At 48.0% G+C, this 27,027-nt stretch overlaps 2 protein-coding genes across 2 annotated transcripts; one reads left to right on the forward strand and one right to left on the reverse strand.

The window, feature by feature from the left end:
• The first annotated feature begins 1,857 nt into the window (after window positions 1-1,857).
• Window positions 1,858-15,876, forward strand: PIGR (polymeric immunoglobulin receptor). The gene is made up of 11 exons (XM_063177988.1): window positions 1,858-2,016; window positions 5,697-5,792; window positions 7,028-7,357; window positions 7,885-8,208; window positions 8,799-9,125; window positions 10,269-10,586; window positions 12,958-13,078; window positions 13,568-13,686; window positions 14,186-14,305; window positions 14,431-14,492; window positions 15,287-15,876. The coding sequence occupies exons 2-11, from the start codon at window positions 5,711-5,713 to the stop codon at window positions 15,410-15,412; spliced, it is 1,929 nt and encodes a 642-aa protein (XP_063034058.1). The 5' UTR covers window positions 1,858-2,016; window positions 5,697-5,710; the 3' UTR covers window positions 15,413-15,876.
• A 3,432-nt stretch (window positions 15,877-19,308) lies between these two features.
• On the reverse strand, window positions 19,309-21,074 carry LOC134430500 (interleukin-20-like). Its single transcript, XM_063178223.1, has 5 exons — window positions 20,880-21,074; window positions 20,713-20,778; window positions 20,141-20,293; window positions 19,693-19,767; window positions 19,309-19,386 (listed from the first exon to the last, which is right to left on the reverse strand). Exons 1-5 carry the CDS (start codon window positions 21,036-21,038, stop codon window positions 19,309-19,311), a joined length of 531 nt encoding a protein of 176 aa, XP_063034293.1. The 5' UTR covers window positions 21,039-21,074.
• Window positions 21,075-27,027: the final 5,953 nt, after the last annotated feature.

Raw genomic sequence — 27,027 nt, forward strand, 5'->3', positions numbered from 1 at the left:
TCCACGCTCAGACCAGGGCTCGTGCTGCAATCTGCACTCCCCAAATAAAAGCAATCCGAAGGTTGGTTGTTTTCTGGAGATGCCAAAATGCTTTGGAACCTGGGACTTGGCAGGGAAACGCTTCCTCGTGTGCTAAAGCAAGGAAATACATTTCAAATATATTTGCATGAGGCAAGGGGTTGGTTTTACTGGAAACCTTGAGGGTGAAAAGGGGGGCTTGGTTTTAAAAAAAATTCTTCATTCACCTTGGATTAATTTTACTCCCTGAGATTCACCAGCAGGTAGAAGTTCCGATATTTCTGTAGGTTTTGTTCTGCTCAAGGCCATGCTGCTTTTCTCTGCAAGGTGTTAAAAGCACATTTCCATCCCTCTGCAGGGTCCAGCAGGGAAGCTGATCCCTTGGGATCCGTGCCTGGCAGAGTGGGAGCTCCAGGAGAGCAAACACAGCTGTGGCCACCATGGCCCAGCCAGCACAAGTGGTGGCCACGAGACCAAAAAAGTCCTGCCAGCATGACCTGGGGAATGTTTGGAATGCCCAGGGAAGCAGCTCTGGTGGGAGGCTTGGAGGGGACCAGGATTTGTTCCCTTCCAGGAGAGGTGGTGGAGGCTGGTCCCTCAGTCCAACATCCCCACCAAGCACAGAGACAGCCAGGAGATCCTTCCTCACCCAAAAAGCTCCTTCCTCATCCCAAGAGATCCTTCCTCACCCCAGAAGATCATTCCTGACCCCAAGAGCTCTTTCCTTGCCCCAAGAGCTCCTTTCTCACCCCAAGATCTCCTTCCTTACCCCAAAAGATCCCTTTTCACCCCAAGATCTCCTTCCTCGCCCCAAGAGCTCCTTCCTTACCCCAGGAGCTCCTTTCTCACCCCAAGAGCTCCTTCCTCACTCCAAAAGATCCTTCCTTGCTCCGAGAGCTCCTTTCTCACCTCAAAAGATCCCTCCTTGCCCCAAGAGCGCCTTCCTCACCCCAAAAGATCATTTCTCACCCCAAGAGCTACACATTCATAGAAAAAACGGAGCTCAACACCCTCAGCTAAATGAAAGGTACTTCCAAGGCTGGCTTTAGGATCTGATAAATCTGTTGAAGATCCCAGTTCTGGGCATGGGCCAGGCTTTGGCTGGACAATGGCTGGGCATGGGCTGGGCATTGGCTGGACAGTGGCTGGACAGTGGCTGGGCTTTGACCAGGCTTTGGCTGAGCATTGTCTGGACAGTATCTGGGCATTGGCTGGGCAGTGTCTGGGCATTGTCTGGGCAGCATCTGGGCATTGTCTGGGCATTGGCTGGGCAGTGTCTGGGCATTGTCTGGGCAGCATCTGGGCATTGTCTGGGCATTGGCTGGGCAGTGTCTGGGCATTGGCTGGACAGTATCTGGGCATTGGCTGGGCATAGTCTGGGCATTGGCTGGGCTTTGGCTGGGCATTGTCTGGACAGTATCTGGGCATTGGCTGGGCAGTGTCTGGGCATTGACTGGGCAGCATCTGGGCATTGGCTGGGCTTTGGCTGGGCATTGTCTGGACAGTGTCTGGACAGTATCTGGGCAGTGTCTGGGCATTGGCTGGGCAGTGTCTGGGCATGGGCTGGGCAGTGTCTGGGCAGTGTCTGGGCAGTATCTGGGCAGTGTCTGGGCATGGGCTGGGCAGTGTCTGGGCAGTGTCTGGACAGTATCTGGGCAGTGTCTGGGCAGTGTCTGGGCAGTGTCTGGGCAGTGTCTGGGCAGTGTCTGGGCTCTGGCTGGGCATTGGCTGGACAATGGCTGGGCAGTGTCTGGGCAGTCTGGGCTCTGGCTGGGCTCTGGCTCCCAGCCCCACGTGGGCAGAGCTCACCTGGCAGCGCTGCTGGATGTTGTTCCTTTAAGGCCCAACAGGTGGAAAGGCAGGGCTGAAGGTGCAGGGAGTATTTAAAGCAGGCTGGCACTGCCACAGCCCCACGGGGACACAGGACACTGGACATTCACAGAGCTCCCAGGGTCAGCCTGAGAGGGGAAGACAGAAGTGCCAGGAGGAGCCTGGAGTGTAAGTAATGCTGCTTTGGCATCTGGGAATGCCAATTTGTAGCACTGGGATGGGATGGGGAAGGAGAAGAACATGAGTCTTGAGCCACTTTTGAGGAGCCTTCCTCACATGGGAGGGAAGCAGCAATTTGGAGCCATTTCATGTTCAGAGCTCACTGGTGGGAGGCTGATTTCTTCTGAAAGAACCATAGGAACAGGCTTGTGGCAGTTATGGTTTCTTCTCTGCAGCAGATTTTTAATATTTAATTTCTGGGGAAAAAAAACCCAACATAAATTATCATTACAATATTTGCATTAAGTTTTAACATAGGAAAGAAAAGTCAGTAATTATTACTGTAGGAATCTAAATTTTGCGACTCAGCCTGAGGTCATTACTGGCTTTTGAACCCAAACAGACACATTTTGAAATTTTAGAAGAGAATTGGTGCAGCTGTGTCCTGAAGGAGCTGCTTTGGAAGCTCCGTGAGAAGTTTGTACAGTTACAGGAGGATAAGTAGAACCTGAAGCTGAAATGAATGGACTGGATGTGGTGTCCTAAAAGTGAAATCAGAGGAGCCTGGCAGAGCCCTGTCCCACTCAGACCCGTGAAGATGTGGGTGCTACACACCTGAATCCCCACTCTGCAAAGGGAACATTCCTATAGATGGAATACATTTCTGAATTACAAATAAACATCACCTAATTGCAATTGTTAATGAATCCACAGTAGCACCATCCATCCCTCCAGACTGAGGTGAACCTGTGCTCTTGGGCCATGGGTTGTTGCTGCTCCTCACAGGCAGAGGAGAATTAAACTAAAATAATTTAATAGTGCTGAAGTTGGTTTCACTTTCCGGCCCAAGACACAAATGAACCATGAAGGTCTGATTTGAAAAGCAACAAGTGGGTGCATGGAGGATCTGAAAGGGACATAAAATCGGGTCTCAGGTTTGTGTAGAGTGGATCCAACAGCTGAAAGGAACATAAAATTGAGCCAGCAGCACAACCTCAGCTTGATCTTTTATCTGGAAGTTGATTGCTAATTCTTAACCCCATGGAAATGGGATGGATTGGTGGCTTTTCCCCATTCCACTGCCACAAGAGCTGCCTGCTTATTCTATTCTATTCTATTCTATTCTATTCTATTCTATTCTATTCTATTCTATTCTATTCTATTCTATTCTATTCTATTCTATTCTATTTCTTTTCTGAAATAAGTTGCTCATATGTTTAACTGACACAAAAAATCTTAGTTCAGAGGGTCCCAAGCATTCCTAAAAACTGCTGATTTCTTGGTAAACCCTGATAATCTTCAGCAAGTTCTCCCCAACTGTTTCTGCTCAGTGCATCACCAAATGAACCCCTCTTTATTTAGTCTCTCAATATTGTAAAGGAGGTATCTGCTTGGAACTGGAAAAGTTTATTTATTATATCTGCACGTTTGGTCAGCTTGATCTTTTATCTGGAAGCTCATTCTCATTCTTAACCCTGTGGAAATGGGGTGGATTGGTGGCTTTTCCCCATTCCACTGCAGTGAATAAAACCCAAGGTAAGGCAAGACCAGGAGTGGCCTTGATGGGCAGTTGAAGATGTGAATAATCCAGGATGAAATTTGTTGCTGTGCACTTTTTCTGGGCACAAAAGCTTCCAGCACCTCCTAACAGCACAACTCTCTCTACAACAACTTGTATCTGCACAGTTTCCCCATGGGTCAAAAGGATTTGAGGGGCAAAATGTCACCTATATATAAAATATATAGAATATATTCAATATATTACATCTATGTTATTATTTCTCAACTATTGGAATAGCAGCAAATATTCCACAAAAAGCCAGAAGGGATCCCAGGCTGGAGTGACAAATGTCACAATTAAACCTTCGTGTTTTGTCAATGCCATGGCATGGCCTTGACACTGGTCATTGTCAGGGGCAATAGTTAATATCTAATGGGCTGGACTGGGCTGATCCCTGGCAATCCCTGCAGCAGGAATTCAGCAGAATTTGGGAGTTGGACTCTGATATTCCATACCCAGACAGAGCAGCTGCAGGCTCAGGTTTGCACAACTTGGGGGCCAGGTCCTGGTCTCTCCCAAATCGCCATAAATCTGAAGATAGTTCTCTCCAGAACTGACAGAATCCCAAAAGCACAACAGAAATATGGGGAAAATCTTGTTATGGAGGAGAAGCACAACAGAAATATGGGGAAAATCTTGTTATGGAGGAGATTTGGAAGAGCCAGCCTGGCCAGAGAACACTGCTGCTGGAAACCTGGAAAATACCAAAATTTAGGCATAAAACAGCACTGGAGAGGAAGGTGATGGTCCCAACCCACATCCAGAGAAGTGTCCTGGAAATGACCATCAGCCAGTTTTAAGGGTAAAGACACTAAAAACACATCTCTAGAAATGAGGGGGGGTCTGCCCTCCCCAGGGCTTTACACACAAAATGTGTAAAATGTCCTTGTCACCCAGTGCACCTGCAGCAAGGTTTACAGCCCAGCAGTAAATCAAAACAGATAAATAACAGTGTTATTCCTTCTCAGGACTACATGAAGTCAACAACAACAACTGTCCTGAATTGGAAAGCAAGAGGAAAGGCCATTATGTTATAATTTTCCATTTACATTTTAACAGCATCAGAGAAAACAGGGCTGGGGACAGCTCAGAGCTGTTGGTGGTGCAAGAGCACAGGAACCTCTGGTTTGGGTGGGCACAGATCTTGGTAACCCTTCCAGACCTGACAGAACAACGTGGGCTGTACCCCCAAAACCAGCTGAACTTTTAGAAGAAATCAGAAAAAGACATTATTTCAACTTTGCCCAGTTGGGCAAGGCTGAGCTGGGTCCTGCTTGCACCACAGGCTGGAGAGGTGACCATCAGGCAGAGGAGCTGCTGTCAGCCAGGGGCAAACATCAAGGTTCTCTTTGTGCCACCCTGTTTGCTTTGTGCAGAATTTGTTATGTTTGCCTTGCTGGCCACTTCTGGGATGTGTTTGAAAGAGAATTTTTCATGCTCAGTGAGTTAATTATTAGCCATGGACAAGTGGCCATTGAGCAAGGAGAAATCACAATACAAGGAAGAGGCACAACAGAACACCTTTCATCTTAACAGGGAAATAAATTTTTTTTCTTCTGCTGGGAATTACCCTCAATAAAATTGTGTCACTTGATGCCCTGAAATCAAATTGTTCTGGTTGTTTACAAGGGTTTTCCTTGGCACCTCTCATCAGCTCCTGTGGGTGCCTTCTATGAAGTTGGAACAGGCAGGTGGATCAAGAGGTGTGCTCAGGAAATCCATATAAAATCTGATTTTTGGAGGTAAATCTCTACAGCTCACTCAATTCCTCAGCAGATGAGGAAAGAATTGAAAAGTAGAGGTGAAAATATCATACTTATTCTCTTTTGTGAGTCTTTGGAGAGACCAGGGAAACAAAGAGTCACTAAATAGAGGCTCCAGTCAGGAATTCTGTGACAGAGGGAATATTGGGGTGCTGGGATGAGATCCACAGGCAGCAGCCCAGACAAGAACAGAATTATTATTAACTCCCTTTTTCCCATCCAATTCCTCAAAAGGAGCAATTAAAAACCAAATTTCTCTCTACTTCACATAGCCACAACCCTCAGATCCTCCAAGCACGAAGATTATTAGACGATTAACATTTTGCAAATATGATTATTCAATATCTTCCACTTTTTTTTTCCAGGGAATGCAAGAAAAATGACTTTACTGGCGTTCCTCTTCCTGCTCACCTTGGTCCCAGCTGGGTGTCTAAGGAGCAGACACCCCCCCAAGGCAGCCAGTGAGTGTCACCTGCATGGGGAACAGGTTTGGGGTGGCCAAGGACCAGGAGTGGCACTGGGAAGGGAGGACGAGGGTCTGGATGGTGCTTAAAAAGAGAAAAATATAACGTTAAAAAGATAAAAGTGGATATATTTCATGAAGGGCCTTCAGGTACTTTGAGGGCAGATGAAGCCTCCTATGAAGCTACACCCAAAATGGATGATGGTCATGAGTTTGTCAAAAGACAGGCCAGACAAAAAATTAAGATAAAAGTGGATATATTTCATGAAGGGCCTTCAGGTACTTTGAGGGCAGATGAAGCCTCCTATGAGGCTACACCCAAAATGGATGATGGTCACAAGTTTCTTGAAACAGAGGCCAAACAAAAAGTAAAAAGTATAAAAGTGGATGTATTTCATTAAGGGCCTTCAGGTGCGTTGAGGGCACACGAAGCCTCCCACAAGGCTACACCCCAAATGGACAATGTTTCTCAAAAACAGTTTTTAGAGTTTCTCAAAACAGAGGCCAGATAAAAAGGATAAAAGTGGATGTATTTCATGAAGGGTCTTCAGGTACATTGAGGGCAGGCAAAGCCTCCTATGAGGCTACACCCAAAATGGGCAATGGTAATGAGTTTCTCAGATTGAAATAAGTTTGGTTTGTTTGCACATCAGGGGTTAATTCTCCAATTCCAACTTCAGGTAATGAAGGCAGATACCCCCAGCTTGCTCCCCAAAATTCAGTTTTGTTTATATTTGAGGCCTGAGGCAGAAGGTGTCCTTGAGTTGTAGGCCTGGAAGGATTGTTTAATCTGACCAAACTGTGAAGAGAGCTTCTGACACTCTCAATGCAGCTCAGAGTTCGACACCAGTGCAGTGACGGACCTGAAAAATAAAAAACCTAAAATCTGAAGGCATCATGGGGAGCACCTTTACCTCACAGGTGTCCCTCACTGCCACAGGACCTCATGGGCCTTGGTGGCACACACAGCCCTGGTGGCAGACAGGGCCCTGGGGGCTCAGAGGGTGGCACACACAGCCAGGGGGGACACAGGGCACTGATGTGGTGGCACACACAGCCCTGGGACACAGAGGGCAGTGACAAGGTGGCACACACAGGCCTGGTGGCACACAGGCCATGGACCTGCTGGCACACAGGGCACACAGGGTGGCATGCACAGCCCTGGGGGCACACAAGGTGGCACACACAGCTCCAGGGCACACAGGACACTGACCCCAGCCTGTTCTCCCGCAGTCTCCAGCCCCGTGTTCGGCCCCAGGGAGGTGCACGGCGTGAAGGGCGGCTCGGTCACCGTGAAATGCTTCTACCCCCCGACACCGATGAACAAGCACGACAGGAAATACTGGTGCAGGCAGAAGGGCTCCAGCTGCCTCACCGTGGTGTCCTCCAACTTCGTGGCTGCTGCCTACCAGGGCAGGGTGACCCTCACTGACCACCCCCAGGAGAACCATTTCCTGGTCAACATCTCAGCGCTGGAGATGAGCGATGCCGGCACCTTCCAGTGCGGCGTGGGCATCAATGGCAGAGGGCTCTCCTTCAGAGTCACCCTCAGCGTTGCTGAAGGTAATTACAACTTTGGGGCTCCCTCAAATACCATTTTCTTGGGATTTTACCAATACTAGGACTCTCTCAAATACAATTTTCTTGGTAATATTGGTAATTTTTACCAATATTAGGACTCCCTAAAACACCATTTTCATTGGTAATTTACCAATTGGTATTTTACCAATATTAGGACTCCCTAAAACACCATTTTCTTTGAGTTTTCCCCCTCTCCCTCTTAAGTAATTACACCCTTGGGACTCCCTCAAATACTATTTTCTTGGTATTTCACCATTTTCTTGGTGTTGGACTCCCTAAAATACCACTTTCTTTGAGTTTTTTTCTTAGTATTTTACCAATATTAGGGCTCCCTCAAATACCATTTTCTTGGTACTTTACCAATATTTTACTCCCTAAAACACCATTTTCTTTGAGTTTTCCCCCTCTCCCTCTTAACGAAGGCTCCACCTCTGGCCTGCCTGGTGTGAGAGGGCTGCAGGAGCTTTCAGGGAGGGTTCATTTCATCCTCTGAGTGTCTCTGTGCACAGCCCCACCCGTTCCTGAGGATGCTGAGCTCTTCTATGTGAAGCTGCGCAGCACCTGGACTGTGACCTGCAGCTTTGGGGAGGAGACGGTCGAGATGAAGAAATACCTGTGCAAGAAGGAGAAGGATGGCTGCAGGAACATCATCAACAGCTATCAGGACAAAGATGTCCCAGGGGGACTTCAGCTGGTTTTTGAGGACCCTCCAGGCTCGTTCCGTGTCACCATGACTCAGATGGACTGGGAAGATGCAGGCTTGTACTACTGTGGGGCCGGTGACTATGAGAAGGATGACCCAAAGAAGGAGCTGGATGTGTTTATCTACGAGGGTGAGCTGTTCCCAGAGTGTTTTCCCCTTCCTCACTTCTGCTTTTCAGAAGCATCAGCAGCAGTGTCACTTGATTTAGCAGGAACTTGAATTTCTCTTTGCTATTACCCTATTCTCTCATCCATATACTTATTTCTATTCATTTAACCACCTATGATGTACTAAACCATCACTAAATGAAGCTTGTAGCCAGACTTCACCTTCCCAGACGTGGGTAGCTCTGTTCCCCAACCCAAAACGGCAGGAAACAAATTCCACCCTCCCAGTCTGAGGCAAGCAAGCTGTCTCTTCAAGCCCCCAGCTCCTGAAATCTCAAACTGACAGATGTAGATGGTCCCTCTAGCAAAGGGAACAAAGCTTTGGAATATCTGTCCACAAAGCCAACAACACTCCGTGAATTTGGGAAAAAGCAAGGCCTGACTGACCTTTTAGGATTAATTCCCACCAGTGCCAGGGCAATCTCCTGATGTTTGCACCCCTGAGCTTTCCCATAGCAGCTTTGTTTGATCTGATAATGTTGATTTCCTTGGGAGGGTGCCCCATGGACACAAGTGAGACTCTTACAACTGCTCATTTCATTCTTACCAACAGACAAAAATTTCCCTCACTTCAAGACCAACATAACTGGAAAAGTTGGAGGTTCAGCAAGCTTCGAGTGCCTCTATGACCCTCTGCTAAATGCCTCCTCGAGGTTCTGGTGCAAGCAGAAAGGCAGGCAATGTGGTACCACAATCATAGACAACACTGGCCGTGTGGAGGACTCCTATGAGGGAAGAGTGACCGTGTTCCAGAACCCCGAAAACAAAACTCTCACCATCATCCTGAACCAGCTGCAGGAGAAGGACAAAGGCACTTACTGGTGCATGTCAAATCAACTGAAGGAGCAGCAATCATCAACAGAACTGACAGTAATACCAGGTAAGGGCTGTGCACTGGCAGTTCTCTGCCTGCTCAGGAGCTACAGAACCACCCCACGTGAGCAATCTGGCTTTTTGGGAAGGGATGTGAGCTCCAAGCCTGAACTCACCCCAGCAGCTTTAAAACTGAGATAGAAATGTTCAGTTTTATAGGAAGGCATTCACAGAAAATTCTAATGAAATATTTTCTAAGCCTTACAAGAAGACATTATAAATTAATTCGCCAATTTGATTAATAAGGAGAATTTATTCCATAATTAAAATACAATTGTAAAAAGGCCACAAGCAAAGATCAGATTGGTGCTGAACCAGGTTGGGTGAGACAGGGAAGGCATTCTGTCTCCTGTCCTCTGTACATCACACAGACACAGCTCTCGCAAAGTCTTTTTACACATTTCTAAGCTTCAAGGGTTGCTGGGAAGGGTTTCTTGCTTTCTTATTGTTGATTTTATCCTTTTAGCATATTAATGTAGTTTTTCCTTTTTTGCTGTTGCTCTTGCTGAGAGTTTCCCAAACTGTTAGAGGAAAATCTCCTGCAATGTACATTCTAGGAGACACATATTTATCTTATCAATATTGAATGCATATTGCTGGGGTTTGGTCAGACAAATAATCCTCTGGAATCAACATTTCTGGAGATGAATATTCAGGCTAGGATCTTGGTGCATATCGCTGTAATCTCATGAGAGGAAATATCCCAGAACTCTCCTTTGGTATTTTCATCAGGTGAGATTACTGTAGGTAATCAGGATTTTCATCAGGTGAGATTACTGTAGCCTGAGCATGAATTTATACACACCATCTATTACAAAGAGAACCAGAAACAGCACCTTTAATGTTAATTTAGCAACACAAGGAGCGCTTTCTTTCCAAGCAGGAAAGTGCTGCCAACACAATGAAGGCAAGAAGGGTCAGAGGAGGCAGGAGAGAGGCCACTGACCTGGGAGATGTGGCCACAGCCCTGCACTCTGTCCCAAGGCTGTCTCAAGGAGCAAGGGTCCCAAGGCTGTCACAAGGGGCAAGGGTCCCAAAGCTGTCTCCTCCCAGGGGTTTTATTTATCCCCAGCAGCACCACCACCAGCTGAGAGCCTCTCCCACCCCTGAAACCTCTCCCCCAGCCCTGATGTCCTGTTTGCCTTCACAGGAGAACCTTCACTGACGGGAAAGAAGGTGGTGGAGGCCCAGGCGGGCTCGCGGGTGAATTTAACCTGCTGCTACCCCTGCAAGTATTACTCCTACGAGAAATACTGGTGCAGGTGGAGCAACACGGGCTGTGCCATGCTGCCCGTGCAGCAGCAGCTGGGGCTGCCACAGCCAGGCGATGCCTGTGAACCAAACGCCAGGACGGTGGTGCTGAGCCTGGACCCGGTGGCCAAGGAAGATGAAGGCTGGTACTGGTGCGGGGTGAAGCACAACGGGGTCTTCGGGGAAACCATGGCCGTGGAGCTGCGGGTGAGCGCAGGTGAGCTCCGGGCAGGGCTGGCTGTCCCTGTGCCGAGGAGGGCTCTCGGCCGGCTGTCCCTGCGGGTCCCTGTGCCGAGGAGGGCTCTCAGGTGGCTGTCCCTGTGCCGAGGAGGGCTCTCGGCTGGCTGTCCCTGCTGGTCCCTGTGCCGAGGAGGGCTCTCAGGTGGCTGTCCCTGTGCCGAGGAGGGCTCTCGGCCGGCTGTCCCTGCGGGTCCCTGTGCCGAGGAGGGCTCTCAGGTGGCTGTCCCTGCTTGTCCCTGTGCCGAGGAGGGCTCTCAGGTGGCTGGCCCTGCTCGTCCCTGTGCCCCGGAGGGCTCTCGGCTGGCTGTCCCTGTGCCGAGGAGGGCTCTCAGGTGGCTGTCCCTGTGCCGAGGAGGGCTCTCAGGTGGCTGTCCCTGCTGGTCCCTGTGCCGAGGAGGGCTCTCAGGTGGCTGTCCCTGTTGGTCCCTGTGCCGAGGAGGGCTCTCAGGTGGCTGTCCCTGTTGGTCCCTGTGCCGAGGAGGGCTCTCAGGTGGCTGTCCCGGTTGGTCCCTGTGCCCAGGAGGGCTCTCGGCCGGCTGTCCCTGCTGGTCCCTGTGCCCAGGAGGGCTCTCAGGTGGCTGTCCCTGCTGGTCCCTGTGCCGAGGAGGGCTCTCAGGTGGCTGTCCCTGCTGGTCCCTGTGCCGAGGAGGGCTCTCGGCTGGCTGTCCCTGCTGGTCCCTGTGCCGAGGAGGGCTCTCAGGTGGCTGTCCCTGCTGGTCCCTGTGCCCAGGAGGGCTCTCGGCCGGCTGTCCCTGCTGGTCCCTGTGCTCTCCATCACCGCTAGGCTGCAGCAGCTCAAAGCACAAGCGCTGGCACCCCGCAGCCTCCCGGCTTTACACAGTTTGCCTTCAGGGCTCTTGTCTCTCACTTTTGACTTCCCAATCGTAAAAAACCTCTTTCAGTCCAAAACTCACCTATTTCTATATCAATTTTACTTTTAACCCCGTGCTGATTAATTGTTCTTACTACAAAGCAATATTTTATTTTATAATATTTTAAAATTTTAATAAATAATATTACTATATTATTATATATAATAATATCGTATTATATTTAATAATATTATAATAACTACATAGTTATTATAATATTCTATATAATAATATTATAATAACTATATTATAATATACAATAATGTATTAATATTGTTTCGATATAATATAGTAATATTATTAGATATAAAATTATTTATTATATAGTTTTATTAATTACAGTTATATTAATATGGAATTAATTACAATAAATAATCTATAATAATATTTTCATAATTATAAATGTATTATGTTATTATTTAATAATTATTATTATGTAATAACATATAATATAATATAATATAATATAATATAATATAATATAATATAATATAATATAATATAATATAATATAATATAATATAATATAATATAATATAATATAATATAATATTTATTTCAGAATATTTTTATTTCGTTTTATATTTAAATATATGTCAGTATTATGATTATTTAATAATTATTGCTATTATTCTTTTATAATAATATAATTATTATTTTATAATAATATAATATCATAATATTTTATATCATTTTATTTACTTTAGAATATATTTCTTTAGTTTTATATTTAAATATATGCAAGTATTATTATGTTATTATTTTATTATTATTATTATTATTATTATTTTATAACAATGTAATATATAATATTATAATAGTTTGTAATAATATTTTATTTATTTTATAGCATATTAATTTAGTTTAGGCAACATCTAGCACCTTTGAGGTGAAGAACTGATTAAGTTCAGAGCTCTTGCTCCAGGGAACTTCTTATCTTAATAATCAGGAAACCAGGAAGGAGCAGGAGAGGCTGACCCAACAGCAAGGGGCTTAGTCTCAGCTTTGGAGGAGTATTTTGGAATTGAAATGGTTTTGGGAGGAGGAATATCGTTAGAAGCAGAGAAAGAATAGAGCCCTGCGTATCTGATATTTACCCATCCTGAGTGGGTGATGGCCAAAGTGAAAACAGGGTGAAACAGCCCCATTTCATTGCTTTTGGTGGGCAAAGAGCCAGGACTAAAAAACAAAGCAAGGAGGTAAAATTTGACCTGGACATATTAGATGCAGAATTTATAAACACAAGACTTTTTCAAAAGTTCATAAACAGGGAGATCCTACTTGAGATTTTCACAGTAAATTTTTTGGTGGTGAGTGAGGGCATTTCAGGCCTCAAACCCCCATTTTGAAGAGCCTCTCATGGAAAGCCAAAACCCCCAACAGCAACTCCCAGTCCACCAAACACATCCCAGCAGTTTTTGTGTCCAGCTCTCCTGCTGCTGCTCTCTAACCCCTCTCCTTCCCTGGCACACACAGGGGAAGATGCCAAGCTCAGCCCAGAGTTCCTGGATGTTGATTCCAGCCATGATTCTGCAGCTGTTCCCCCAGGAGGAGCCCACAGTGACGCTGAGGTGCGGAAAGGAGCTGCCCCAGAAAGGTTGGTTCTCTCCATCCCCTGCCATTTATCGTTTTTGTGGAGTTTAAATAAAACCCCTTGTGTTTGTACACCCTGTGTGTGTTGTTTAGCAACACACACAAAAAATCTTGTCCCCAAAGAACTTTGCTCTAAATGTCAGAGAAGATTAAAAGTGACAGCAAAGGGCAAGATGACTCACAATTAATCTCCAGTTCAAGAAAATAGTGTCAGAAGGAAATTATTAGATATTCCAGGTACAAAGTACTTGTGTTAATATTAGAGAATTTTCCTTCACGTATTTATAACCCAGCTGCTGATGAGTTGTTTCAGCCTGACCTCAAGCCTATATTTTTATTTGGGTTTTGTTTTATTCTGTGTGCTAGAATCCAGTTCATTGATTGAATTGCACCATGCTCACTCAGAATTACCATCCCACCCAAATTTAGCCTGCTGGATTTTCACATGCATCATTCTCAGTGAGATTTCTCTCTCTCTCTCTCTCTGTTCCAGCTCTGATGAAAGTCAAGGCTCCAACACTCTGGCCTTGGTGCTGGGCCCTCTTGCTGGCCTGATCCTGATTGCTGTGACAGCTTTTGCCATTGTCAAGTACAGGCAGCTGAAGAGATCTGGTGAGTCCCTGCCTCTCTGGGCTCTCAAGAAACAGCAGCAGCATTGAGTTAAAGGTGCTGGGCTTTTCTGCTCTCCTGGTACCACACCAGGATGGGCAGGGAGGTCTCTGCTCCTCCTGTGACCCATCCAGAGAGCTCCAAACCCCTGCTCCTCAACTGACCCATCCACAGAGCTCCAAGCCCCTGCTCCTCACATTAACCCATCCAGAGAGCTCCAACTGACCCCATCCAGAGAACTCCAACCTCCTGCTCCTCCTCTGACCCATCAGAGAGCTCCAACTCCCTGCTCTGACCCATCCAGAGAGCTACAAGCCCCTGCTCCTCCTGTGACCCATCCAGAGAGCTCCAGCTCTCAGTGTCCAGGCTGAGACAGAGCCCAGCCCTCCCTGTGCTTTGCCCATTGTGCCACAGCATCACCTGGCACAGAGGGTTTGGCTCTTAACGTGCTCCCTCCCACTCTGAGCGAGACCTGAGGGATTTTCCTCTTCTCTCCCACCAGATCTGGTGTCTGTGGGGAGCTACAGGACGAACATCAGCATGTCAGACTTTGAGAGCGTGAGGGACTTCAGTGCCAGCAACAGCGCGAAGGAGACCCATGAGACCTCCATGGGAGGGGATGGTGAGTGACCCCAGCCCAGCCCCGGGGTCAGGGGCAGCCCTTCCTTGCTGAAACACCCCACAAAAGCCACAGAAACACCTGCCAGCCACTCCCCCTCCCCAACACCTTCCTTTCTCTGCCTGCAGAATTCATCACCACTACCACGGACACTCCGGACAGTGCTGCCAACACAACGAAGGCAAAAAGGGTAAGGGGAGGCAGGAGAGAGGCCACTGAGCTGGGAGATGTGGCCACAGCCCTGCAGTCTGTCCCAGGGGGACTGTCACCTCCCAGGGGCTTTATTTATACCCAGGTGCTCTCCATTTTACCCAGATCTAGCCCCCACTGCAGACCAGGGTGGGGAGGGTCTCACCCCTGTCCTCACTCCCTGTTTTAGCAGAGACATTAACAGCAGCCACTTTGCTTCAAGAAATAAACCAAGGCAGCCCCAGGCAGCGTCAGGAAGGTTGGGTTTGTTACCAGAAATACGAATCACTGGGATGAGCAGATGGCTGGAAACCATCACATCCCACTTCTCAGTGGCACAGGGAGCAGGGAGGGCTCTGCCATTGCAAGGGCTGAGATTTGCTGTGATCTCTGCCTTTCCCCAATTTTCTGTGCCTTCCCTTGGGCAAGATCATGGTGCAGTGGCCCCATTTGGCAGTGGCTGCAGGTGCCACATTCAAGCCTGTGCTTTTCAAAGTCTCTATCAACACCCAGGTGTGGGTGGTGTAAGTGCCAGGAGCTGAACTGGAGCAATCAAGGGAACTGTCAGGACACCAAAGCCCAGGAGCTTTGGGACAAGGGAGCTGGATGCCAACAGCCAAGGACAGGCTTGCCAAGGAATCCCAAACCTAAAAGCTTTTGGGGTTGATGCTCACATCAGCACCAGTGTGAGCTGCTGGATTGTCCCACTCCTGCAGTGTCCCCATGTTATCCTGAGACATCCACAAAGTGCTGCCCATCCCCATGCCCTGACTGTGTTCCTCCTGTCCTTCCCAGAGCTCCAAGGAGGAAGCTGACCTCGCCTACTCCTCCTTCCTGGTCACCTCCAGCAACATCGCCCAGGCCAGCTCTGGGGGTGACAGCGCTGTCCTGGACGTGTCCCCACCCCAGGACCAGGCCTGAGGGGAGGTGGCAGCGCCTGGGACTGGCTCTGCCTTGAGGATCACAACATCAGCAAACAACACTGTTCATTTCTCCCACAATTTGCTATAGCTTGACTTGTTTTTTGCTTAAATTCATCTTTGAGTGGTGATTTAGGAGGAGTGGTTTGATGGCAAGGGGGGCTGGAAGTGCAGGTCTGAGTGAGGAGGTTGGGCTGGGAAATAGCAGGAACTCATCCCACCAGCAGCCCCAGTTCCTACACTGGGCTCTCAGAGGCCAGAAGGAGCATTGTGAAAAAAAAAAATCCCATTTTCTTTTAAAGGCAGCTGGGAAACCTTTTAGAACAGCATCTGAAACCTTTTAGAACAACATCTGATGCTTTTGATTCCTCTGAGCTTTCCCGACCTGAGAGCAGCACCTGCAGGGCAGACACGCCTGGAGTGTTTGTGTGTGAGCAATAAAGAATCCAGTGGCTTTCAGCAGAATGGGGAACTCAGCGTCTGTGGGTTATCACAGGGGAGCCCACCCAGAGAGGCACAGAAAGGGTGGGAAAAGCTGAATATTCCACAGATAAAGCAGTGCAGGAAGAGGTGACAATGGCAGGCTGGGTTATCTGGCCCACACGGAACTTCACTGAGGATAAACACAAATTACTCCTGAATTGTTGATTCCAGAATTTCACTGAGGATGAAACATATGATTCCTGAAACATGGATTTTCAGTGCTGGGATGAGCAGGGCAGCATCTCCCTCCATCCACATTGCACCTTCCTGCCTGCCCTCAAAGGGAGGTCAGGCCTCACCTGCCACATCCCCAGGGCTGCATCTCCTCAGCAGCGCCATGGGAAGGGTTTTGGGTCTCAGGAAGGGCATGGAGGGGTCGGGACAGGTTTGTGAGGGACCGGGACAGGTCCATGAAGGAACCAGGACAGGTCCTGAAAGGGGCAGAGACAAGTCCGTGAGGGGGCCGGGACAGGTCTATGAGGGGATCAGGACAGGTCCATGAGGGAACGGGGACAGGTCTGTGAGGGAACTGGGACAAGTCCAAGAGGGGGCCAGGACAGGTCCATGAAAGGGCCAAGATAGGCCTGAAAAAGGGAACTGGGACAGGTCCATGAGGGGGACCGGGACAGGTCCGTGAAAGGGCCAGGATAGGCCTGAAAAAGGGAACCAGGACAGGTCCGTGAAAAGGCTGGGATAGGCCTGAGAAAGGGAACCGGGACAGGTCCGTGAGGGGGACTGGGACAGGTCCGTGAAAGGGATCGGGACAGGTCTGTGAGGGACTGGGACAGGTCTGAGAAAGGGACTTGCACAGGTCCGTGCTGGGACCGGGATAAGTCCATGAAAGGGCCGTGACAGGTCCATGAAAGGGGCCAGGATAGGTCCATGCTGGGACCAGGACAGGTGCATGAGGGACTGGGACAGGTCTGTGAAAGGAACCGGGACAGGTCTGTGAGGGACCAGGACATGTCTCTAAGGGGCTGGGAAAGATCAATGAAAGGGGCCAGGACAGGTCCGTGAGGGGGCTGAGACAGATTCATGAAAGGGAACCAGGACAGGTCTGTACTGGGACCAGGAATGGTCCATGAAGGGCCGGGACACATCTGTGGAAGGGCCCGGGAAAGATTCATGAAATGGAACTGGGACAGGTCCATGCTGGGACTGGGACAGGTCCGTGAGGGAGCCGGGACAGGTCCATGCTGGGACTGGGACAGGTTCCTGAAAGGGGTCGGGACATGTCTGACCGGGACAGGCCCGCGCCCGCCCGAAGCCGGGAAGGAGGGAATGCCTGACTCAGGTGCAGCAGGAAAGGCGTGAGCCTGGAAAGCATCCCCGGCGGGCAGCAGGGCAGGAGAACGCTCGGGTTTGGAAATTTCTGAGAGCAGAAAACCCCTTTTGCTCTCCCTTTGTAAATGCTCTTCCTCCTCAGCCTGCCCCACGGCATCTTTGGCCAGCTCCGCTCCTCCCTCGCTGCCCTGGGAGCAGCTGGGATGAGCTGAGCTCTGGCAGAGGAGCAGGGCTGGGCTGAGCATCCTGCAGCCCTCAGCTGCCTGCTGTGCCCCCTGCCCTTTCCCACTGCTGGCACTCAATTAATTGTTCTTATTACAATGTGTGGCATCATTTAGTTTAGGCAACATCTGGCACCTTTGAGGTGAAGAACTGATCAAGTTCAGAGATCTTGCTCCATACTTCATATCTTCATAAACTTATCTGAATAAACATGAACCCAGGAAGGAGCAGGAGAGGCTGACACCAACAGCAAGGGGCTTAGTCTCAGCTTTGGAGGAGTATTTTGGAATTGAAGTGGCTTCGAGGGGAGGGATATTGTTGGAAGCAAAGAATAGAGCCCTGGGTATCTGATATTTGCCCATCTTAAGTGGGTGATGGCCCTGGGCTGCTGCAATGGGGACAGAAATGTAAAATCCCTGGTTTAGGTGAAAGCACTGAGGCAGGCATGGGCTGAGCTGTTCAGCACACAGGGTGAGATTGGTGGATGAGCTGTAATGATTGTGAAGCAGAAGGTGTGGAGTAAAACCCTCAAGCTGTGACCCAGACCCCACAAGAATCCCTGAGGAACTCACCAAGCAGCCCTTGCTCCTTTGGCAGGTGCCAGCTGGTTTCCTGGGGTCAGAGACGAGCTGTGGCACCTCATCCCAGCATCCCAGCTGCATCCCAGCATCATTCCCAGGGGTTGTTCTTCAACAGAGAGCCATGGAATGTCCCAGACTCCTAAAAGAGTGATGGAGCTGAACAATCAGCTCTCCTGAGCACTGCCAGGGCAGAGCAAGATGTGTTCACTGTTCATGCCCTGACACCTGGACGAATGAAACCCATGGGAACATGAATTAACAAAATCAAAGCCCTGAGAAGCTTTCCTTTGGCATCAGCAAATATCTGAGGGAGGACAGTGAGCACTCAGAGATCTTTCCTTTGAAAGGGAATAACCAAATGTCACCAGCCTGACACTCACAGGGAAATGCTGGTGCTGTCCCCCAGCTGGGATTTAGGGCACACACTGGGGACCAGCAACACCCAAAATGAGAGAGAACAGACCAGAGCTGTAAATAATGCCCAGTTTTGGGGACAAACCGAGGGGGTTTAGCGGCACTGAGGTCTGAGTTTGGTGTTTCTGGCGTGTCCGGAAGGATGCATCATCCCTGGCATGCTGGAGTGACAGCATCAGCTATAAGAGGACACCACAGAGAATTCAGAAAAGTTTCACCAGCAAGAATCATATAATTCCTCAGAATTTTGACAAACAGACTCAGCACAGTTTCAAATTGGGTTTATTTATGGTCATCACCACCAATTTCCACAAAACTCACTACTGAGTGTCAGTAAATTGCTCAATACACCCAAAAACCTTTTTCTATTCAGCAACCACATATCTTGCACAGAAACTTTTTTACTGATAAGGCAGAAAATATCATCTCAAAAGGAAACACAGATTTCTAGGGCCTGACATACCTGCTAGGACCTATTCTTGGAAGCATTTCCCACACTGCACTTCTCATTTCAGCCAGATCCATCAGTGGAGGCAGCCCTGAGAACGAGCCCACATTTATGCAACATCAGCTGTACCAGCCAGCCCTCAGCACTCATGCCCCACATTCCCTAGGCAAAATATCTGTAATTTAAACAATATTTTTATGACATGATCACAGCTTATATCTGCCAGCAAGAGAAACCCTTGTGGGTTTTCCCTGGGAGCATCCTTTGGTAGCAGCGAGGGCGATGATGATTTAATCAAACTTGTTATTTCTGTCTTAATGAAGACTCTGCTGATGGCCCTGGCTGGCAAAGCTCCCCATGTTTGCCTGAATCAGCTTCACTGATACAGTGATTTATTGTCCCTCTCATCTCTGCAAAGCCCCTGCAGCTCCTCAGCACCAGCCCATGGGTAATTAACACTGCCCGCTAACGAGATTTCTCCATCCAGTCCAGGAGGATGTCCAGCTCCCCCAGGGATTTCATGGCTGCAGATGTGACATTCAGCTGAAATTATATATAAAGGAATGGGCTGTAAGCAGATGCCACCAGTACAACCCAACATAAAGAGAATTTAAATATCTGTGTTAATATAATATATAATATATAATATATAATATATAATATATAATATATAATATATAATATATAATATATAATATGTAACATATAATATATAATATATAACATATAACATATAACATATAACATATAACATATAACATATAATATATAATATATAATATATAATATATAACATATAATATATAATATTCATGTTGTGTGTGTGACCAGGCTCAGTCACCAACTCACCCCTTCATAGTTTGCAAGTATTTGCTTCAATTTCTCTGTGGATTCTTCCCCACACATGCAATTATTCTGCTCATGCTGGAAAAACAAGATTAATTTATTAGTCTTATTTTTTAAAATAAGATTTCAGTTTCTGATTTTGCTGGGCATCATAGTTGAGACCCTGTGGAACTGTGGGAAAGGCTGCAGGTCCCTAAATCAGGGTTTAACTCACTTGACAGACACAAGGACAGGATAAATTTTGGCCCTTAGGACCAACAGGGGAGTTTGATGGTGAGTGAGCAAATATAAAAATGTCCCAGTGGACAGAACACTCTTCACACCACTCTGCTTTGTATTCTCGTTTAAAAATATTTCTATAAACAGAGACTTTGCAGCTTTATAAATCTCCCAGGTTGGTTTATAGATGAAATATTAAGGGATGCACACTGGGGCAGAAGGCAGGACTTACACACTGCCCCAGCTTCCTCCTCGTGCTGAGGAAGGAGTTGGCAATGCTGCTGATTTTCCTGTTCACAAACGAGTCCTCGGTCCTGCAGTGCTTGAAAACCTTGTCCACGTAGAAGGTGAAGAGCTGATAAGTGATGCAGCACCTGTCTGAAGACTTAGAAAATTAATTTAATGATTAAAAGTTCTTCCAAAGGGGTGTGAGCTGCAGCTGCTCTCTAGGATAAAGCATCTCTGACAGGAAGCTCGTGGTAGCTGAGCACAGCAGGACAGTTTGATTCAGAGAAAGCTTCTTCAGTGGTACTTGATTGAAGCTGATAAAATAGATGGGAAATCATTTTAGGCTGATTTTCCAGGAGATCCATCCTCAGCAAGTCTCACAAAGTGAAACCAGCTGATTCTGCAGCTGGGTATCAGAGGCTGAGACCCTGACAGCAGCTCCTGCCCAGGGCTTTGGGGTGTGAGAAAGCTGAAAATTTATGATAGATTTTTATGATTTATGCTAGATTGCACTTCTCAAGGTCACATTCACCTGCTTTGGGATCCTGTGAGGGCTCCCCAGCCAGGACCACCTACCTTAACCTTGTGCAGGGAGTGAGGGTGGGACAGGATGCTCAGGGTCCGGATGGGGTCTCTGGATTGCTGCGGAGAGGATGGAGATGGGCATGGAGCTGCAGGCTCCAGAGGGGCTCCAGGAGCTGCCAGGGGCTCCCCCAGCCCCCCAAAGCCTGGGAAATACTCACAATATTGGCTTTAATTGCTGTGAAGCCAGCCCTGATCTCCGTCATGCTCATGGAAACCCTGCAGGCCCCAAAGTGGAAGATTCTGTCCCCAGCTGTTGGCATGAAATTCACCCAGCAGGACACGGAGAAGAAGCAGAGGAACAGGGGGGATCCTCTCATGTCAGCTGCCTGGGAGACCTGCCCAAAGAAGAGAATATTCCTCCTTATTTCCTAAATAACACAACTGCGATCCATATAAAAATACACACATTTTATTTCAAACTTGTAACTCCATACTCATTACTATCTCCTGCCCATTTCTTCTTTGGTCCTCATGAGCAAGAGAAAAAAAACCCAAATATTTATTTAACCGAAGAGTTCAAAAAGAAATTGAAAAATAAATAAAATATCAGTTGAAAATGCATCTAAATAAACATTAAAATCAAATAATTAACTGAAGAGCTCAAGAAGGAAAGGAAAAATAAATATAATATCTGTTAAAAATGTATCTAAATAAACATTACACTGTAATAACAAATAACATTAGTTATTCTGAAAAGATCTTATCAGAAAAAAAAAATACAGTGAAATTAAATTTTTAAGTCTAATGACACACCAGCAACAGGAGGGAACTGACTGAAAGTAACAGATCCCAAGGTCTTATCCCAAAAGAAACCAGTTTCCCTCTGGAATAGCATAAGTCAAGCACAAGTTTTGTTAGCACTGAAAATTAAGGTTATTAATGAAAAAAATATTTAAGAGATAGGAACACAAGGAAATACCCAAAAGGACACAGAACAAAGGGATAAATTCAGTATCTTACCTTGCTCTTCGTTGTGGGCTCACCTCTCACCTACGTCTGGCCTGGAGAGCTCCAAAGGAGGCGTTTTTATCCCGGTACCAGGAGGAAATAACTCTTGGATTAACTTTTGGGATTTTTCTTGCTTTTCCCAGCACGTATTTCCCTTTGTAATTTGCTGAATTAATGAGCTCGTGCAAGGGACCAGCTCTCTCTCCCACAGGTGTTTCCCTCACCTACGGAGGCGGGAACTCTGGCATCACTGCATGGGTTTCCTTTTGGGAAGAGGGATGTGAAATCCCAAAATTAGGGACCATCCTTGGGGTCACATCCCTAAAATGTCCAAGATGGAGCAATGCTGGCAATCCCCTCCAGCTGCCCACAGTTGGGATGTTGGAAGCTCAGGGGCATCACCCCACAAGATGCCAGTGGTCCCAGCACTCCAGGACTTCTGGCAACGTGTCACGGACATATTTTATGAAAAATACTTTTCCTAGGATTTTTCTCCTGAGAAGCCTGAGAGGAAAAGAAAAACAATAATTACCTGCTGCTGTGGAATGCAACAGGTGCATCTTTGATTGGTCTCATGTGATTGTTTTTAATTAATGGCCAATCAAAGGTCCAGCTGGATCAGGACTCTGGTCAGTCACAAGATTTTATTATCATTCCATCCCTTTCCTTTTCTAGCCTTCTGATGAAATCCTTTCTTCTATTCTTTTAGTATAGTTTTAGTATATAATTTTCTTTTAATATAATATATATAATAAAATAATAAATCAGCCTTCTGAAACATGGAGTCAAGTTTCTCATCTCTTCCCTGATCCTGGGACCCCTGTGAACACCACCACAGCAATGGACTTGGTGGAACTGGTGAAACTCCAGTCCAGGGTTTTCTCCATCATTGTCCTGGCCTTCCTCTGCCACTTTCAGGGAATCCTGGTCCCACGTTTAAGGAATCCTACAAGCAGGTTCAGGGAATGCTGTTCCAAATTTCCTCAGTTCCTGGACGCTTCTCCATCCTGTGTTCATGGTGTTGGAGACACACAGAAACACGAGGTTGGGAGTTTGGAGGACACAGCTCCCACCCTGCTGGCAGAAGAAATGGTTTCCAGGCTCAGAGGGGATTTCAGTCAAAATCTGTCACCCCGCAGAAGGACAGAAATTGCAATGTCACCTTCCCAAGCCCCCAGCCCAGTGGCACAGTGACATCTGTGACCATCTCACCCCAACTCTCCTTGCTGAGCAAAAGGAGCAGACACGTTCTCCGCTAGCATTTCTGCCCCAGGCTGTCTCCAGGGAACCAGGATTTGTCAGCTGAGGCTCATTGTCACACAGATGTGGCAGCGCTGGTGCAAACCCCAGGCCCTTGTGCTGTTGGCTCTGAGGTTGGTTTAGATGTTCCTACAGCCCTCGGAGAGAGCTTCATTCAGTCCACAAACAAAAACATGCAGCAAAATAAACTCCCTGCAGTTTCTGGGACCAGGAGGGATGGCCAGCTGGGCTTGGAGGGCACTGGGGTGGCAAAGTCACCCCTCTAATGCCAGAGGCAGCCTCTGGAGCAGGCTCCTGCAGGGAGCAGCAGCCCCAGCATGTCCCTGTTGCAATGTACCTTGTGCCTGTGGGCCAGGGCTGTCCTGCACGGATCTGCTGGGTGACTAATTAATTTATTGATGGCCAAGCTCAGTCTTGAGCAGAGATCTGTCACTAGGCAAATGGATTTTCTGCCCAGGCTAGTCAGGCTGTTGCGCACAGGGTTGCTGGAAGTGCCCCAGGTGTGCCCACCGTGCCTCCCTCACCCGCTGGAAATCAGCCAGAGGGCAGGGCCCAGGCTGCAGCAGGTTGGATTTGCCCTGGCTGAGGTGTTGGAGGGATCTGGGCTCTTAATCCTCCCCCAAATCCCAGCTGCTGCCTGGAATTGCAGCAAAAGTTTTGCTGGAAGCAGAGGAAGTGGCAGCATTCCCGGGAGCACACCCAGCCCGGGTGAGGAAACAATGGAGGAGGCAGCGAGTTCTTACTTCATTATGTAAATGGCAGATGAACATGAAAGCATTTCTTTCTTTTTGGGTTTTTTTTCCTTTTGGGAACTGAACTGACGCCCAGGCTGGGTCAGCCAAGTGCCAGAAGGCAAGGAGGAGAGGTGGGGGAGGAGGAGGAGAGATGCTGGGATGATACAGGAACAGCAGGGAAATGTTGGATTATCGACGTCCAGGGCCTTCTACAGGTCTCTGCATGTGTCCCTCAGCCTCTCTATCCTGTCACCGACCTTCTGCAAAGCAAAAGAAACAGCAGGACCCTCAGCACAAGGGCAAGGAGGAGGAAAACCCCACCGGGGTGGGGAACAGCCCAGAGAGATTTTCATTTTGGGGTTTTGCTGGGTGTGAAACGGCGGTCACGGAGCAGCCCAAGTGCTGGACGTGGGGGATGCCCCAAAGCCTCTCATTTCAGAGCAGAGGGGGTGGAACCAGCAGGGTTCCCAGAATGGTTCTGGTTGGGAGGGACCTCAGGGACCATCTCATGTCCCATGGTAGGGACACCTTCCACTGTCCCAGGCTGCTCCCAGCCCTGTCCAGCCTGGCCTTGGACACTTCCAGGGATTCGGGGGCAGCCCCAGCTGCTCTGGGCACCTTGTGCCAGCACCTCCCCACACTCACAGGGAAGAATTTCTTCCCAAAATCCCATCCATCCCTGCCCTCTATCAGTTTGAAGCCATCAGCACACGTTGGACCAAACCCAGATGGCAGCAAATCCCCCCAGTGTGGCTCTCCCCAGTCTGTCATCAACCCTCCAGCTCCAGCAGCATGGAAACACCTCAATAAAACAGCAAACCATCCCTCTTTAGCTCTGGGAAGGAAGAGGGAAAGGAGGAGCAGGGATTTCTGAAACTCCTCACTGTGACGCTGCAGATGAGCTCAGTAAAATGGGAAACGATTCCCTCAGGCACTCTGGGCATGGTTAAACCTCTGGGGCACTCAGGGCTGGGAATGGGGCAGGGAAGGCTCCTCTCCTCTCCCCAGGAGCGCTTCCAGCTAACGGGGGAGGGCTCCTCCCTCGGGGTTTTATGGCAGGCACGTTGCGACAGGGCAGTGACATCCCAGATAACAAGCAAAGGCAGCAGAGAGGGCTGTGAGCCAGCTGCCCTGGTGCTCAGGAATTCAAACTCAGCCCTGGGTGCCATTAACTCATCGGGGAAATCATTTATGCAAAGCCTGTGATGAGCAGCACATCCCACATCTCACAGGCATAGAAGGGGCTGAGTGGGGATCAGAGGGAGCATGCCCACAGCAGCTGGAAAATAATGCTGTGTTCAGGAGAATTAATCCACAAACATCAGAGGTTTATGTCCAAAAAGGAGACGGAGGAGTCATTTTACTTTATTCCAATAAGGGGAGAGGCCATGGGGCATTCCCCTGGGGTGTCTCAGATTTTTGGAGGATGCAGCCTCCTTTTTATCCCAATTTCCCAAACACATTTCCTTTCTCTCTTTCTCCGTTTCTGAGGTACTTGAGAGGTTCAGACTTCCTAAAACACCTGATACCAGAGCCTTCCCTCTAATGCACAACCCTCCCTTTTCATTTTTAATTCTTATGGAATTTAGTGCTTTCCCCCGTTGTTTCTTTCATCTTTCAATATCCAATTTCATTTATCAGCAAACCTGAAGTTTATTTGTAAAATCAAATATCTTTTCCCATTCATCAACCAGTGGAATCCTTCCCATCATTTTTCTCTCAGTGCTGGTTTTATCTACCAGCAGACTCACAGTGGGGACGATGCTCAGCCCACCGTCACCATCACTGCTATGGTGACAAAACATCTCCATGGTGGCAGAAAGCACCAGGCTGCTGCAGACACGGGGCTTGGGGCAGTGACTAACACAGGACACGGTCCTGGAGAGCCCAGGAGGGTGACAAGGACCAGACACTCAGAGGGGACAAGGCACTGACTCACCCCTGGCTGGTTGCATTGGGAAATTCAGCCCTGCTCCATCCCCTGTGCACTGGGAGTCATCCCACTGGTGTCACTGGGAGTTACTGCACTCCTCGTTCATTTCAATATTCATTTCAATAATAAATAATTCATTTCAAATCATTCATTTCACCCTAAAAACAAAAATCCTTCAAGAAATTGTCAATGAGCTGTTGTGATCCGCGGGCGCCCCGCTCTCAAGGGCTGCTCCCAGACCAGTTTAACACCAGGTTTCCAGTAAAGTGTCTGGGGGTGATAAGGCAGTTTCAATAGTGCCTTTCAAGGCGCTTTTTGTGCTCTAAGAAGTTCTGATAACACTCAACAGCCCAGCTTTGGTTTGACATTCTTTGTCATCGCTCCTATTTCACAGCAGCTTTAGGTAAACCATCGTTTCAGATATGAGCCTGACAATGGTTTTTCTCAGGTCCCCAGAGAACGTGAGTGAGAGAAATGCTCCTAGAAATTTTCATAAAGGAAGAATTGAGCTTTAATAACAGCATCCAGCAACAATATCTGGGCTCAGGAACCCCTCCTGATCTCCTTCAGGAAAAGAGCTGCAAAAACCAACTCACAAAAATGATTGTGGGGTGTTACACTTGCCCTGATAATGCTGTAGCTCACCAAAACCCCAGTCAAATTTTGTTTTCAGCAGCAGAAGAAAATGTTTTTATGTGGTTTTGCTGCACTGGAGTAATTTCTTTGACACCTGAAGTGATGTAATTCGTGAGCCAGCCCTGCCCTCTTCGTAGCTGGGTGTCAACGGAAAGGTGAAACGCAGCTCTCAGCTCCTTAAAAATCAATATTTAATTGCCAAGAAATCCCTGTCCCTCCAATCCAAAGCCAAACATTAGCACAAGGAGTGCTAATGTGGCACTGCCCTCCTGAACCAGGCAGGGACAGCAGCACCCTACAGGTGCCACCCCTGGTGTCACCATTTCCATGAGCCTGGCACTCTCTGTCATGGAAACCCTTCAGCCAGCCCTGATGATCAGACTGCTCCTCTCTCTTAATTAGTGCAGCTCGTTATGAGCAGAAAGCCTGGCCAGGGCCAGCTCCAGCCCTGCCCTCGCCCAGCCCCAGCTCTGCAGCGCTGCTGACAGAAGTAAAAAAAAAAAAAAAAAAAAAAAAAAAAAAAAAAAAAAAATTGTTTTTCTCGGTAAACTCGACAAATGAGTCACAAAACACTGAGTGAGGAGGTTCTGCCAGAGAGGTACATCATGTTCCCTCTCCTCAGTCACGTTTTGAGCCACAACCCCTTGAATAATTCTGAAAATCAAACACTGGTGCTGCCTCGTAGGGAGCAACGGGCTCAGGGAAATGCAGATTTATTCAGCTGAGCTCCAAGAGACACCCAGAGCAAAGGCTCAGCTGCTCTCCAGGGTTCTTCCCGAGAGGTTCACACTGCCC

This window comes from Melospiza melodia, chromosome 28 (assembly GCF_035770615.1).
Source record: "Melospiza melodia melodia isolate bMelMel2 chromosome 28, bMelMel2.pri, whole genome shotgun sequence".
Taxonomy (NCBI): domain Eukaryota; kingdom Metazoa; phylum Chordata; class Aves; order Passeriformes; family Passerellidae; genus Melospiza; species Melospiza melodia.

Excerpts from the sequence above, each read along its gene's own strand:
- PIGR (XM_063177988.1), top strand. The coding sequence starts at position 5,711 with ATGACTTTACTGGCGTTCCTCTTCCTGCTCACCTTGGTCCCAGCTGGG. Across the intron at positions 7,358-7,884 it reads CACCCTCAGCGTTGCTGAAG|CCCCACCCGTTCCTGAGGAT; the intron begins GTAATTACAACT and ends CTCTGTGCACAG. Across the intron at positions 14,493-15,286 it reads ACACAACGAAGGCAAAAAGG|AGCTCCAAGGAGGAAGCTGA; the intron begins GTAAGGGGAGGC and ends TGTCCTTCCCAG.
- LOC134430500 (XM_063178223.1), bottom strand. The coding sequence starts at position 21,038 with ATGAGAGGATCCCCCCTGTTCCTCTGCTTCTTCTCCGTGTCCTGCTGG. Across the intron at positions 20,779-20,879 it reads CAGCAATTAAAGCCAATATT|CAATCCAGAGACCCCATCCG; the intron begins GTGAGTATTTCC and ends TCCTCTCCGCAG. Across the intron at positions 20,294-20,712 it reads ACTCCCTGCACAAGGTTAAG|TCTTCAGACAGGTGCTGCAT; the intron begins GTAGGTGGTCCT and ends TAATTTTCTAAG.